This window comes from Castanea sativa, chromosome 6 (assembly GCF_040712315.1).
Source record: "Castanea sativa cultivar Marrone di Chiusa Pesio chromosome 6, ASM4071231v1".
Classification (NCBI taxonomy): Eukaryota; Viridiplantae; Streptophyta; class Magnoliopsida; order Fagales; family Fagaceae; genus Castanea; species Castanea sativa.
In genome coordinates, this window is record NC_134018.1 from 920182 (window position 1) to 933014 (window position 12833).

At 31.9% G+C, this 12833-nt stretch overlaps 1 protein-coding gene across 1 annotated transcript; it reads right to left on the bottom strand.

Moving 5' to 3' along the window:
* Positions 1-330: 330 nt before the first annotated feature.
* Positions 331-2057, bottom strand: LOC142638206 (transcription factor MYB15-like). Its single transcript, XM_075812223.1, has 3 exons — positions 1900-2057; positions 1529-1658; positions 331-1000 (listed from the first exon to the last, which is right to left on the bottom strand). Exons 1-3 carry the CDS (start codon positions 2030-2032, stop codon positions 463-465), a joined length of 801 nt encoding a protein of 266 aa, XP_075668338.1. The 5' UTR covers positions 2033-2057; the 3' UTR covers positions 331-462.
* Positions 2058-12833: the final 10776 nt, after the last annotated feature.

A 12833-nucleotide genomic window follows, 5' to 3' on the forward strand; every position in this document is an offset into this window, starting at 1 on the left:
TTGATTCGCTACAATAAACGTGAAAACTAGTCACTCTTTTTGCAAAAAAAAATTTCAAGGAAAATGTTTTCCATTGAAACAAAGAAAAAAAAGCATTTGAGAGAATACAATTATCATATCTTGTCAATAGAAATACAAAAATTAATTAAAAATTACAAGGGAAAATGGAATTGGATTGGAAATCTCCGGTGTTTCACCTCCCCAGTGTGGATTGTATCATTTTTATGCATCATGTTCTTAAGCAAATAATATCATCAATTATAACATAATGTAGATTTTCTCTTTATTAATGTAGGAATCTATTTTCTTAACATTGAACTCCCCTATATGAAATGAATACCTCATGAAACTCCCACCTTTTCTCATTCAATTAATCTAATTATTCACATTAAAAAGAAAAACCTAATTAGTATATTGATAAATATTTCATTTATTCATTTAATATGAAAATGCACCAACACACTAGTTCACCAAAGATGGATCTTTCTTATTGATTTTCTGGTAGTTCTCGATTTCTTGCATTGCCTCGTAGATGGAATCTACACCTTCATGGTAGCACGATTGTGATGCACTAAATCCTCCATCTGCCAAGGACTCTGGATAGTTATTCTGGATGTAGGTATTGTCCAATATAAAGGGTTCAGTCCAAAAGTCACTAAACGATTGTTCAAGTGTTTCCAATGTAGCGAGACTATCTTTTGCAGTCCAATTTATGCCAGATAAAGGTGCATTATCAAAGCTCAAGTATGAGAATTCACTAGAAGATGTTTCTAGGGGTAATTGGGAGCTCTCTTGAACTTGGTAAGAGGGAGAACAACTTACAGAACTGTCAGTTTTTGTTTTCCTTGCTGTATCAGCGTCATTAAGGTAAGCTTCACTGGATAGTGTTATCTTTGATGTTGTAGGATTTTTCTTGGTGCGCTTCTTTAGGTGGGCATGCCAATGGTTTTTTATATCATTATCTGATCTCCCTGGCAAGCTTGCTGCAATCATAGACCATCTACAAAGAAAAATACATGGGGTTTATATAGAGGTTTTCTTTTGTTTCTTCTTTTCGATGAATAAGAAGATCGTATTGCATCAAATGTCTATTGCACAAAGTTCAAGTAACAGCACCTATAAGAAGAACTGGAATACCAGTATATGCACCAAATCTAACTCAATTTCAAAAGTGTATATGTAGTTACATTACTATATATTTATATTCAAATATTTAAGCTCATTGAAAAATTCGTATTGAATCATTTCAAAGAAAAACTGACTAATTATGGTGACATATCTTGGTTACTTACAGACGCATTTAATGCAGACATAAGATGTTTAGGAGTATTCACCATGCCAACACGTTTACGCTGAATTCTTCAAAATGACTGGCATGGGTGAAGTAGGTTACGCTCATAAATATTTGTTATCAAGTATGAAAACATGCAAACAAAAAAAAGCGAATGGAAAGAAGGGGAGATTTTGTAAATAAAGTTATGTTCATCCAAATTCTTGTTGAAAAATTAAGAAGGATTTAAGTCTGTACTTATTGCCTAGTTCTTCATGCAATTTGATGATCATAAGCTCTTCTTCTTCTGTGTAGTTTCCTCGTTTTACATCTGGCTGGAGGTAGTTCAACCATCGCAGTCTGCAACTCTTCCCACTCCTTGATAAACCTGTAAACCAATGTATAACAGAAAAAGGTTGATTAACATGAAGTACTGTAATGCCATAGGATTCAAATTTATTTTTTTATATTTGGATTTTCCCAGGAAAGAAAACTATGACAGAAAATGGAAGACAATCATGATAGTCAATAAAGGCAAATCATGCATAAAAATGAACAATAAAGTAAAGGAAAATCATACAAATGTCCTTGGATTGATTTCTATCAGCTTCAAAGAGTTTCTTAATTACCTGCAAATTTGGGAAGTTTCTGCCAGTTCCAGTGGCCAAATCTCTGAATATAAGACCTTAGTTTATTATCTTCTTCTACACTCCATGCACCTTTCTTTAGTCCATTTTTATCATAGAAGGGAGCTCTCACCATCTCTCTCTAATTAAAAATTTAGGTCAAGTGATTCCCTAGCCCTAAGTAGCATATTAATACAAAAAAGTTGAGTTGAAAAATGTTCAATAATTACAGCCTTTGAAATGGACCTAGCTCTGATACATTGAATATGGACCTAGCTATCATATGTTTAGTCAAGATAATAATATTAAAAAAAAAAATTAGGCGCCCAAAATGAAGTTCCCTTTTCGTTGCAACTTCATTTTGAGCGCCTACTTTACGTAATGATTCCATGAGCTGTGTAAAATGCTGCAGCATAAGCTGTGTTCGATTGAATAGAAGCCACTTCTCCACATTAGGACTATTTTTTTACTAATAAGTTTATTTTTACAATTATTTATAGGTCTCATTTTACTTTTTGGGCCCAAGTATTATTTTTACAAATCACCAAACTCTAAAATGCCCTAAAACTATTAAAAAGACTGAAATACTTATGAAACCTCAAAAATAAACAAAATACCTCTTAAACCTAAAAAATGACATAAATACCCCTAAACTTGAAAATTACTAAAAATACCCCCTAAACCTAAAAAATGACATTAATACCTCCAAAACCTAAAAATTACAAAAATACCCCCATATCTAATAAAATGCCATAAATACCCCCTGAAACCAAAAATTTACCAAAATACCCCTAAACCTAAAAAAATAACATAAATACCTCCCAAAACCTAAAATTTACCAAAATACCTCCTAAATCTAAAAAATGACCGAAATACCTCTTAAACCTAGAAAATGACCGAAATACCCTCAAATCCTAAAAAATGATCAAAATACCCCAAAATCTAAAAAATAACTAAAATACCCTAGAAGCCTAAAAAGAGAATGAAACACCCTCAAAACCTAAAAAACTACCAAAATACCACGAAAACCTAAAAAATGACCGAATACCCCCTAAACCTAGAAAAATGACCAAACTAAACCTAAAAAATGACTAAAATACCCTTGAACCTAAAAAATGACCGAAATACCCTCGAAACCTAAGAAATGACCGAAATACCCCCTAAAACCTAAAAAATGACCAAAATACCCTTGAAACCTTAAAATGACCAAAATATCCCCCCCCCCCCCAAACCTAAAAATGATTGAAATACCCTTGAAACCTTAAGTTGACCAAAATACCCCCAAAACCTAAAAAATTACCGAAATACCCTTAAAACCTAAAAAAGACCAAAATACCTCTAAAATGACCACACATAACTCGAAACCTCTATAATTACCAACAATACCCTAAAACCTCTAAAACAACCAAAATAGCTCTAAATCTCCAAAATGACTAAAATACCCCTCAAAATATCTAAAATGACCAAAATACCACTAAAACTATAAGATGAACAAAATACACCTGAAGCCTCTAAAATTACTAAAATAGAGGTTTGGGGTATTTTGGATGTTTCGAGGGTATTTTCATCAAATTAAAGGTTCTAATAGTGTTTTGGTCATTTTGTAGGTTTCGAGGGAATGTCGGTACTTTTTTAGGTTTTAGGGGTGTTTCTTTAATTTTTTAATTTTTTATTTTGGGGCTATTTCGGTAATTTTCTAGATTTCAGAGGTATTTCAGTCATTTTTAATGTTTTAGGGATATTTGGGTCATTTTCTAGATTTTGAGGGTATTTTGGTAATGTTTTAGGTTTCAAGGTATTTGGGTCATATTTTAGATTTCAGGGTATTTTGGTCATTTTTTTAAAAAAAAATTGGTGGCATTTCAGTCATTTTTTTAGGTTTAGGGCGTATTTTTATCATCTTATAAGTTTAAGGGGCATTTTGGTCATTTTTTATGATTATGGGATATTTCGGTCATTTTTTAGGTTTTGGGAGTATTTTAGTCATTTTTTAGGTTTCAAGGAGGTATTTTGGTCATTTTCTAGGTTTAGGTGGTGTTTTGGTTAATTTTTCGGTTTTGGAGGTATTTTGGTCAGTTTTTAAGTTTTGGAGGATATTTCAGTCATTTTTTAGGTTTAGGGGGTATTTGGTCAATTTTTAGATTTTTGGGGTTATTTTGATAATTTTTAGGTTTCAAAGGTATTGCGGTCATTTTTTAGGTTTAGGTGGTATTTTGGTAAATTTATAGCCTTTGGGGACATTTTGGTCTTTTATAAGTTTTGGGGATATTTCGGTCATGTTTTTTAGATTTATGGGGTATTTTTGTCAATTTATAGATTGCAAGGGTGTTTCAATCATATTCTAAGTTTCAAAGGTATTTGGTAAATTTTTAGCCTTTGGGGACATTTTGGTCTTTTATAAGTTTTGGGGATATTTCGGTCATTTTTTTTAGATTTATGGGGGTATTTTTGTCGATTTATAGATTGCGAGGGTATTTCAATCATATTCTAAGTTTCAGGGGTATTTTCGTAATTTTTAGTGGTTTTGAGTATATTTGGTCTTTTTTTAGGTTTAGAGAATACTTTGGTAATTTTAAAGGATTTTAGGAGTACTTTGGTCATTTTCAAGTTTTAGGGGCATTTTAGTATTTTTGATTATTGGATAATTGGATAGGTTAGGGTTTACCCATAATAATTGGGTTGGGTTTGGGTTAGAAGTTATTAGTTAAATGGGTAAATGAGTTTTATGTACCCAACCCAATTATGCCCACCGCAAACTCATCCAAACCAAGGAAGTTGATTCCGTACCGTACCGGCCGGTACCGCCGATATTTACCGTTCCGATAGCTCCGCCGATACAGAAAGATGGTTGTTTCGTTCCGGTTTAAATACCGGCCATACCAGAAAAAATACTGCATTTCGGCCGGTAAATGCATACCGGACCGAAACAAGAAAAAGAAGAAGGAAAAAAAAAAAAAAAACGTTCTCACTCTCTCATCTCTTCACTCACCGGCGTCACTCAAATTATCTTCTTGACTTGCAAAACCGGCGTTCTCTTTCTCTCTATCAGATCTACTTTCTTTTTTCTCAGGCGTTCTCTTTCTCTTTTTCCTCCAACGTTATCTTTCTCTCTGATTAGCTTTCTCTTTCCTCTTTCTTGGTGCGTCCAACACTCCAACTGAAGCCAGCCTTGATTTGCTTTCAGCTTCTTTAAACAGCCAATGACAGCTTGCAAAGTTTAATTATTAATAAAGTGGAAAGTAACTTTTTTATGTCAATTTTTTTTTTAATTATTTTCCAGCCCTTAAGACCTGTAAAAGTCCTCTCAAATGTCTCTCAAATGTCAGTTGTTTTATTTTTTTTGTTTAAGGGTCCGTTTGGATAGAACTTATTTTGCTGAAACTGAAAACACTATAGCAAAATAATTTTTAAATGTGTGAATAGTTCTGTGGGACCCATTTTTAATGAAAAAATTGTTGAAAAGTGAAATTTGTGGGACCCGTGAGCAGTGCATTTGTGCACTGTTCATGGCTGAAAAGTCAATATATGCTGCTGGGTAAAAAAAAAAACAAAACAAAAACGCGACGTGGACGCACAAACACGGATCCAAACGCCCTCTAAGCCCTCAGCTAGTTCACGTGAAAGGTAAGCTTTCTCTTTTTTTTTTCTTTTTTTTTTTTTTTTGTTGAGAAGGCGTGAAAGGTAAGCTTAGTATTTTAAATTTAACTTGATTTTTAATTCTTTTTATAGATATAGATGTATAAACTTGGGCTTGGGCTTGGGCTTGTGTTGGGTTTAAGATTACAAATTAGTTTAATCTATGAATTTATATATATATATATATATATATATATATATATATATATATATGGGCTTTAAATACTATTTATATATATATATATAGCGGTAAACCCAAAACGGTACACCAATATTGACCGGTATTCGAAATATATCGTACTGCTAGTTAGACTAGTACAGCCTCCAGTACGATATTGACTATCTTGATCCAAACCCACCCATTTGACACCCTTAATTTGTAGTTTGCGATGGGTCCCATTTGGTCAGGAATATTGGATAGAAGGACCCACTGACATGGGGAAAATCCGGTCATCATGACAACCCACTAAGGGGAGACTATAAATTGAGGAGGAGAGACAAGGATTGGGGGTTGGAAAATTGGGAAAGTGAAATCCTATTTGGATTTCAAGGTAAAGGGCTCGGCTATGCAATTATCATCTCGGTTAAGCCAGGATCAAGGGAATTTTTGGCCAAAAACAACAGTTTAACTCCCTCAGTAACCTTTAGAGCCATTTCTTGGACCTCCCTTTGTAGGATAAGCCTAACCTAGAGTATAAGTATGTTGGAGGCCTAGGCCCGAAAGTCCAAGATTGTTGGGAACATACAACCACACATAACTTGAGAATCCCAATAATTTGGGTTCAATAAAAATACGAGTAATGTTACGTTCATAATATTTTCGTAACAAATTTTAAGTAGTAAGTTATTACTGCTTTTAATATGGACATACTACTAACATAACTTTTTAAACCACCAATAGCAATTTGTTACCTATTATTTGTTGTGAAATAATTATTATTAAAATATTGTGGATGTAACATTACTTTTCACTCGAAAAAAATCTTGGACCCCAACTTCGACATGTACCCTGTTGCATTACAAATAATTGTCTTCTTGAATTACCAGTCATAACTATAATGAAAGATAACATAAGCTCCTATTCCTTCTAGCCCTGACTTAGGAAACAATGTTTAATGCATGCATTTTAAAGATTATCGATTGACAACAATGCAAGAATCACTCTTGAAAAAAGAAAAGAAGAATGATTACTAATCTGTATGCATTAGCTACTCATGGGAACATGCATACAGGTACTGTACGGAAAGTAACAAAATATAGTCTTGAATTATGGTTACGTGGACAGATGAGATGTTGAATATCGAGACCAATTTTGTGTTAACCAAAAAAAAAAAACCAATTTCACAACCTAGACTACTTTTTGAATATGTTGCGCACATTTGACAAAAGCATGCTGTCCTTTTATGCCGCATCATAAAGTAGTGACTAAACCTTTTAGACTACTTTTGAATATGTTGCGCACGTTTGACAAAACCATGCCGTCCTTTTATGCCGCATCATAAAGTATTGACTAAATAAGTAGTTTTTTTTTTTTTTTTTTGAGACTTTATTGCTGAAAATTAAAAATACTGTAGTAAAATAATTTTTAAATATGTAAATAGTACCGTGAGACCCATTTTTAAATTTTTTTTTCTTAAATAAAGTGTTTATGGGTCCTATGAACAGTGAGTAAACAGTAACTTTATCTCCTGCACTGTGATTAAAAGTACCGATTACTGTTCATGAACAGTAACTAGTACAGTGAAATATCGTGCATGAACAGTACCGATTACTGTTCACGCACGTTGAAAAAAAAATAAAAAAAAGGAGAAAATGCCTCAAAACGCAACAATTATAATCCGGATCCAAACGGTCACTTTGGAATTCAAAATCTAAATTATTCATGTCTTTGTTTCAAAATTCAAATGGAGTACTTTCTTTTATAGAAGAAAATGGAGTTTTTATTTATTTATTATTTTTTAGAGAGAGTTTCAATATATGGGATAAAAACACTAATTGATTTTTGGTATAAGCAGAGATTGAACTCAAATATTTTATTCAACCATTAGAAACATTACTAATTGAGCTAATTGAATCTCACGAGTATATGACTTATGAGTTATGAAGGTGATGATTAATTTATAATGTTTTTATTTTAACATGGAAGCTTATATATGTATCAAGGAAGTCAATACTATACTGGAGGCTGTACCGATTTGGCAAGCGGTACAATATATTTCGGGTACTGATCAATACAGTGTACCGTTTCGGGTTTACTGCTAATTTTATATATCCTTACATAAATTGAAATTCCTTTAAGTATATATATAGATAAATATGTAAAAAATATTTACATTAAATTTTTTTTTATAAGTTGGTTGGTCAAAATTCATATAATTTGTAAGTTTATACTTATTCTTTTTTTATTTTTTAAGAATATATGATTGTACTTATCTAAAGTCTAACAAAAATGGCAATAGAATTTATCTAATAAGAAAAAAGAAAGAAGATCCTAAAAAAAAAAAAAAAGAAGAGTGGTTATAAAATATTTTAAATTACCATTTGTATTTATCAAAAGTTATTGTTTACAGTTGGATGGCAGTAAAAAGTTTGAGTCTAACGTATAGCAGTAGATTATCTCAAAAAATAAAAGGTGAAGCAGTATTATTAGTGTGTGCTGTCAATGGGAGTATTATTGTTTAATAAGAAGCGTTACGTTATTAACATTTTACAATATTTTCACAATAAATCATACCTAGTAACAACTAACTACTTAAAATTTATTGTGAAAATATTGTAGTAGCATTTCTCAATTTTAATTTCTTATTCTTTATTGTTTTTTTCCTTATCTCTTTTTTTTTTTTTTTTTCATCCACACGTTTCTTTTCTTTTCTTTTTTTCATCTTTTTTTCTCCTCCACACCTTTCCCTTATCTCTATCTTCACGTCTTCTCTAGCAGACTAGCACTTCATCAGTTCATCTGCAGCTCTCTTGACTTTTCTTCTTTCTTTTCTTCTCTAGCACTTCATCAGTTCATCTAGAGCTCTCTTCAACTTTCTGTTTTCTTTTCTTCAATAGCACTTCATCTGGACAACCTTTTTTCCCCTACCACCAGCGCAGGTCCTCCTCCCCACCGAGGCTCAGATGGGTCAGCTTTGCTCTTTTCTTTTCTTTTCTTTTCTTTTTTTTTTGGTTCTAATTTGATTAGTTTTAAAATTGTGATTTGAGTTTGTATTTTGATTGAGAGCTCCGTCGATTTTGTACTTCACCGCTATTTTCTGATAAGAAGCAAATAGAGAGTTTTGTTCTTCTTTTTCTCCTTCTCTGTGTTTTTTTTTTTTTTTTTTCATTACAAATGAGACTTTTTGTGTTTCGGCCCGATATCCATTTACCGGCCGAAACAGCCAGATTTCGCCGATATGCGGCCGGTATTTTTTTCGGTACGAAACAGAGGTGTACTTGTACCGGTGCATTGGCCGGCACGATATATACCGGCCATACCGGCCAGTACAGTACGGTATCACCCACACTGATATGTATATATGTATCACTTTCCTCTTTCGGTGGTTTCTTAATAATATTATTATTTATAATTAGCTTGCATAATTGAAAAATACAATTCTCTCTAGCTAGTTGCACTGAAATAAGTTCATAAATCTCGCTCAGCTTCGTCAACCTTGCAAACGAAAATATCCACATTTTGGCAAATAAAAATCAATACATAATCATAAAAGGACTGATACTATATGAAATTATTTCGTTGTTGAGATAATTACAATATACTGCTAATATGTTAACTTGAACTATATCTCTCCTACACTCGAAAGCACTTTGTGTATAGGGAGGTGGATGAAGATGTGAACTTAATTTTATAAAGATTCATCGTAAAATTTGATATTTATAGTGATCCTTTATCTTTTGTGACATTAAATTTTAATAAAGTAAAGAATGGACTGTTATGCCATAAATTTAGAGAAATGTTATATCCATAATATTTTCAATAAATTTTACGTAATAAGTTGTTACAACATAATAAATTTTTCTAAAAATATTTCATTATACTTCTTTAAGATCTTCTCCCCTCTTCCCGTGTGTGTATGTGTGTTAAAAATATTTAGTATTCTCAAAAGAAAAAAAAATTATCTATCACATGTATTTTAGTAATTTTATAGATGATATGGACCATGCTAGATTAGCTATTTGTAAAATGTTTGTAAAAATAGTTTGTAACTCTAGTATTACTCTTAGAGTGTGTTTGGTAGAGTGAATTTTAGGGAGGATGAAAAAAATAATAATAATAAAATAAAATAAAATAAAGGAGACAAAATGAAGAGGGGAGAATTTTTGGAGAATGTTTAGTTGGGATGGAGAGAGGGGAAAATGATGGCAGGGCTCGGGTGTTTTCTCCCCGGGCCCACCAAAAAGTATTCTCCCTAAAATGGGGAGAAAACTTGGTAGGAGAAATTTGATGGTTGAATGACAAAAATGCTCATGTGCAAGTTGCACATGAGCTTCAGAACATTGCTTCCTTTTTTTTTTTTTTACTAGGCGTTTGTCTCCTCTTTTTTTTTTTTCTTTTTTTTTCTTTTTTTCTTTTTTCTTGGGGCTGTGGCATGGTGCTTTGATTTGTTTTGTTTATTTTTTGTTTAACTAGACATGATTTGTTTTTTTTGGACATGATTTTTTTTTATTTAAGTTGGGTGATTGCTTTTTTTTTTTTTTTTTTCATTGGGCATCATTTTTTAATAAGAGTATATGAGTAAATTTATACAAACTCACTTTTTTCATCTCTCTACTTTTTTACTTGCAACCAAACAAAAATGAGGAAAATTAAAATTTTTTCTGTTTTTCCACTTTTCTACCCTTCCAACCAAATGACCCTTTAATTTTTTATCTCTTGCTTCCAAGAAGTCCAGAGTTACAATTTTTTTTTTTTTTTTTTTGCAATTACTAAGGTGACAAGTTTTATTTGGTAGGTAAAAAAATGATGTTGGTAGTGGGATTAGATGAGAACTAATAGAAACTTGACCTCTCAACTATTGAAAATTATTGTATTTACAGTACGTGTTACTCTTTTTTGGATGGAAAAGAGGAGAAAATATTCATTTCTATTAAAAATTTCTATTATTCCTTGTAACATGGAGGAGGTTGAATTTTGTATAAAATTACTTTTATACTCTCATTAACAATTGTTATTTTATAATTCAAAAAGATAAAAGAAGAAAATGTTTTTTTTTTCTTTTTTATAATTTATATTCACAATCTATACTTTGATTTAATGATTGGCAACGTAATTTCAAACTGATGCGGGGATGCACTCAGGGTTCATCTTAAAGCATCAAGTGTACGTTTTTAAAATTTTTTTTATACATTAATCTTTTATGTTTTAGTTAATTTTTTTAATCTTTTAATTGAAATGCCCATTATATTTGGTAGAGAATATTTGCCCAAAGTTTGAGAGGATTGATCAATTAGACTTTTGTTATTTATTTATGACAAAAATACCATTTTGGTCTCTACATTTTGGTATGAGTCAATTTGGTTCCTACATTAAGGACATCAACTATATAGTGTATTTGATGATTGATAGTGTTAAAATCAAAAGAGATAGATGTGGAAGCAGAAGAGAAAGAGAGAAATTGAGGCTAGACTGGTTTACATGGTTTGGTTTGACGGCCTATGTCCACGGTGTAAAGCCCTAGTGGCTACATTGTTATATTATGATGAAGTGTAAATTACAATGACGTTAATAGGGTTTATATAGGAATAGCAGAGTTTAGGTTAGCCTTAGAAGGGCTTTACACTAAATTGAGCCACTTGGGCCATTGCACAACAACCACAACCATATTATCTCTAACACTCCCACACTCAAACACAAGGTGGAACCTAACTCCTAGGATGAATGATGGACATGAAGGTGAAACCTAGTAGAAGTATCAGCTGACTCAAGGAATGGAATAGACACCGATATATTTTGTTAAAGAAACTCAAAGCGAAGGCAATTGAGTGGCTTAGTGAAAATATTAGCAAGTTGGTGTTCAGTACGAATGAACTTAAGAGACACAACCTAGTTTTCTAAAAGATCATCAATAAACTGTACAAGAATATTAGGCCATTTTGAGTATGTATCGTATTATAAGTCTTTCAAAATTCCCCTTTCCTCTATCTTGTGTGAGTGTGTGTGAATTTATAGTAATAAAAAAAAATAGTACAATAATGTTAGATAAGGTTCATAACTTCTTTTCTTCCCTAACTTCTTAGAGATGTTAATAGCACCAGTATTTGTCAACAAGAACAATCAAGGTGCAATTAGCTTAATTGGTAAAGTCTTTGATGGTTGAAGAAAAGATTTGAGGCTCAATCTTGGCCCACACCAAAAATTTATTGGTGTCTTAGTCTGATGATAAAGAACTATCGTCAAAAGCGAGTGCCTTGATTAATGCCATGCATAGTACGACAACTTCCAATGGGATTGTATTTTGCTTTAGTAGTGAACAAAGATATGAAATTTCACTTCCTGCTCATACATGCTGCAAGATTACTATCTATTGTAGGAGAGAAAAATGTATTAAGCCAATTACAAAGCATCACATCAAATTTAGTGACAAATACCAAATTTACTAAATTAATTATATAAAATAAATTAAGTGTTAACATGTGTCATCCAAGATCACATCACATTGGCAAATTAAAATTTTCCATATGTCACTTGGACCAACAAAATATATTAATTTATAATTAAATTTTTTGATAAATACCTTTATTAAAAAAAATAGAGATATTTATCTACAAATAACATGTCCTAATGGGACTCTTTAATTTTGAGCCAATAAAAAATCACTACTTATCCTCAAGGAGTTCAATTTAAAGTTAGAATCATCCTAAGAAACCATAATAAATAAAGGGCATCCCTCTTAGTCAACACCCATTTTTCTACACGTCAAAACTCTAGAGAAATTCTACCTTAAGAACATTCAAAGATTATTTTAAGAAACTTATTCGAATCCTTCTTCTAAAACTCAAAGTTTCACTGGAGTCAAACTTCAAAGGCCTCCGAAAACATCAAAAAGCCCCGAATCATTGAAACTCTATCAATTAAGTCTCTAAAACCCACGAAGAACTTCCACCCAAAAGCCTTTACATACAAAGAATCCTTTTTTTAAAAAAAAACTCAAAGAACAACAAATATCTAACAAGCTCAAAGCCAACGATTCGTTGTGAAAACTGTTTGATCCATCGTCCAACCAAAGTAGAGAGGATTTTGTGTTCGAATCAAGACTTCGTCTACACAAATCATGAATTGAAGAAATTTTCTAGAACAC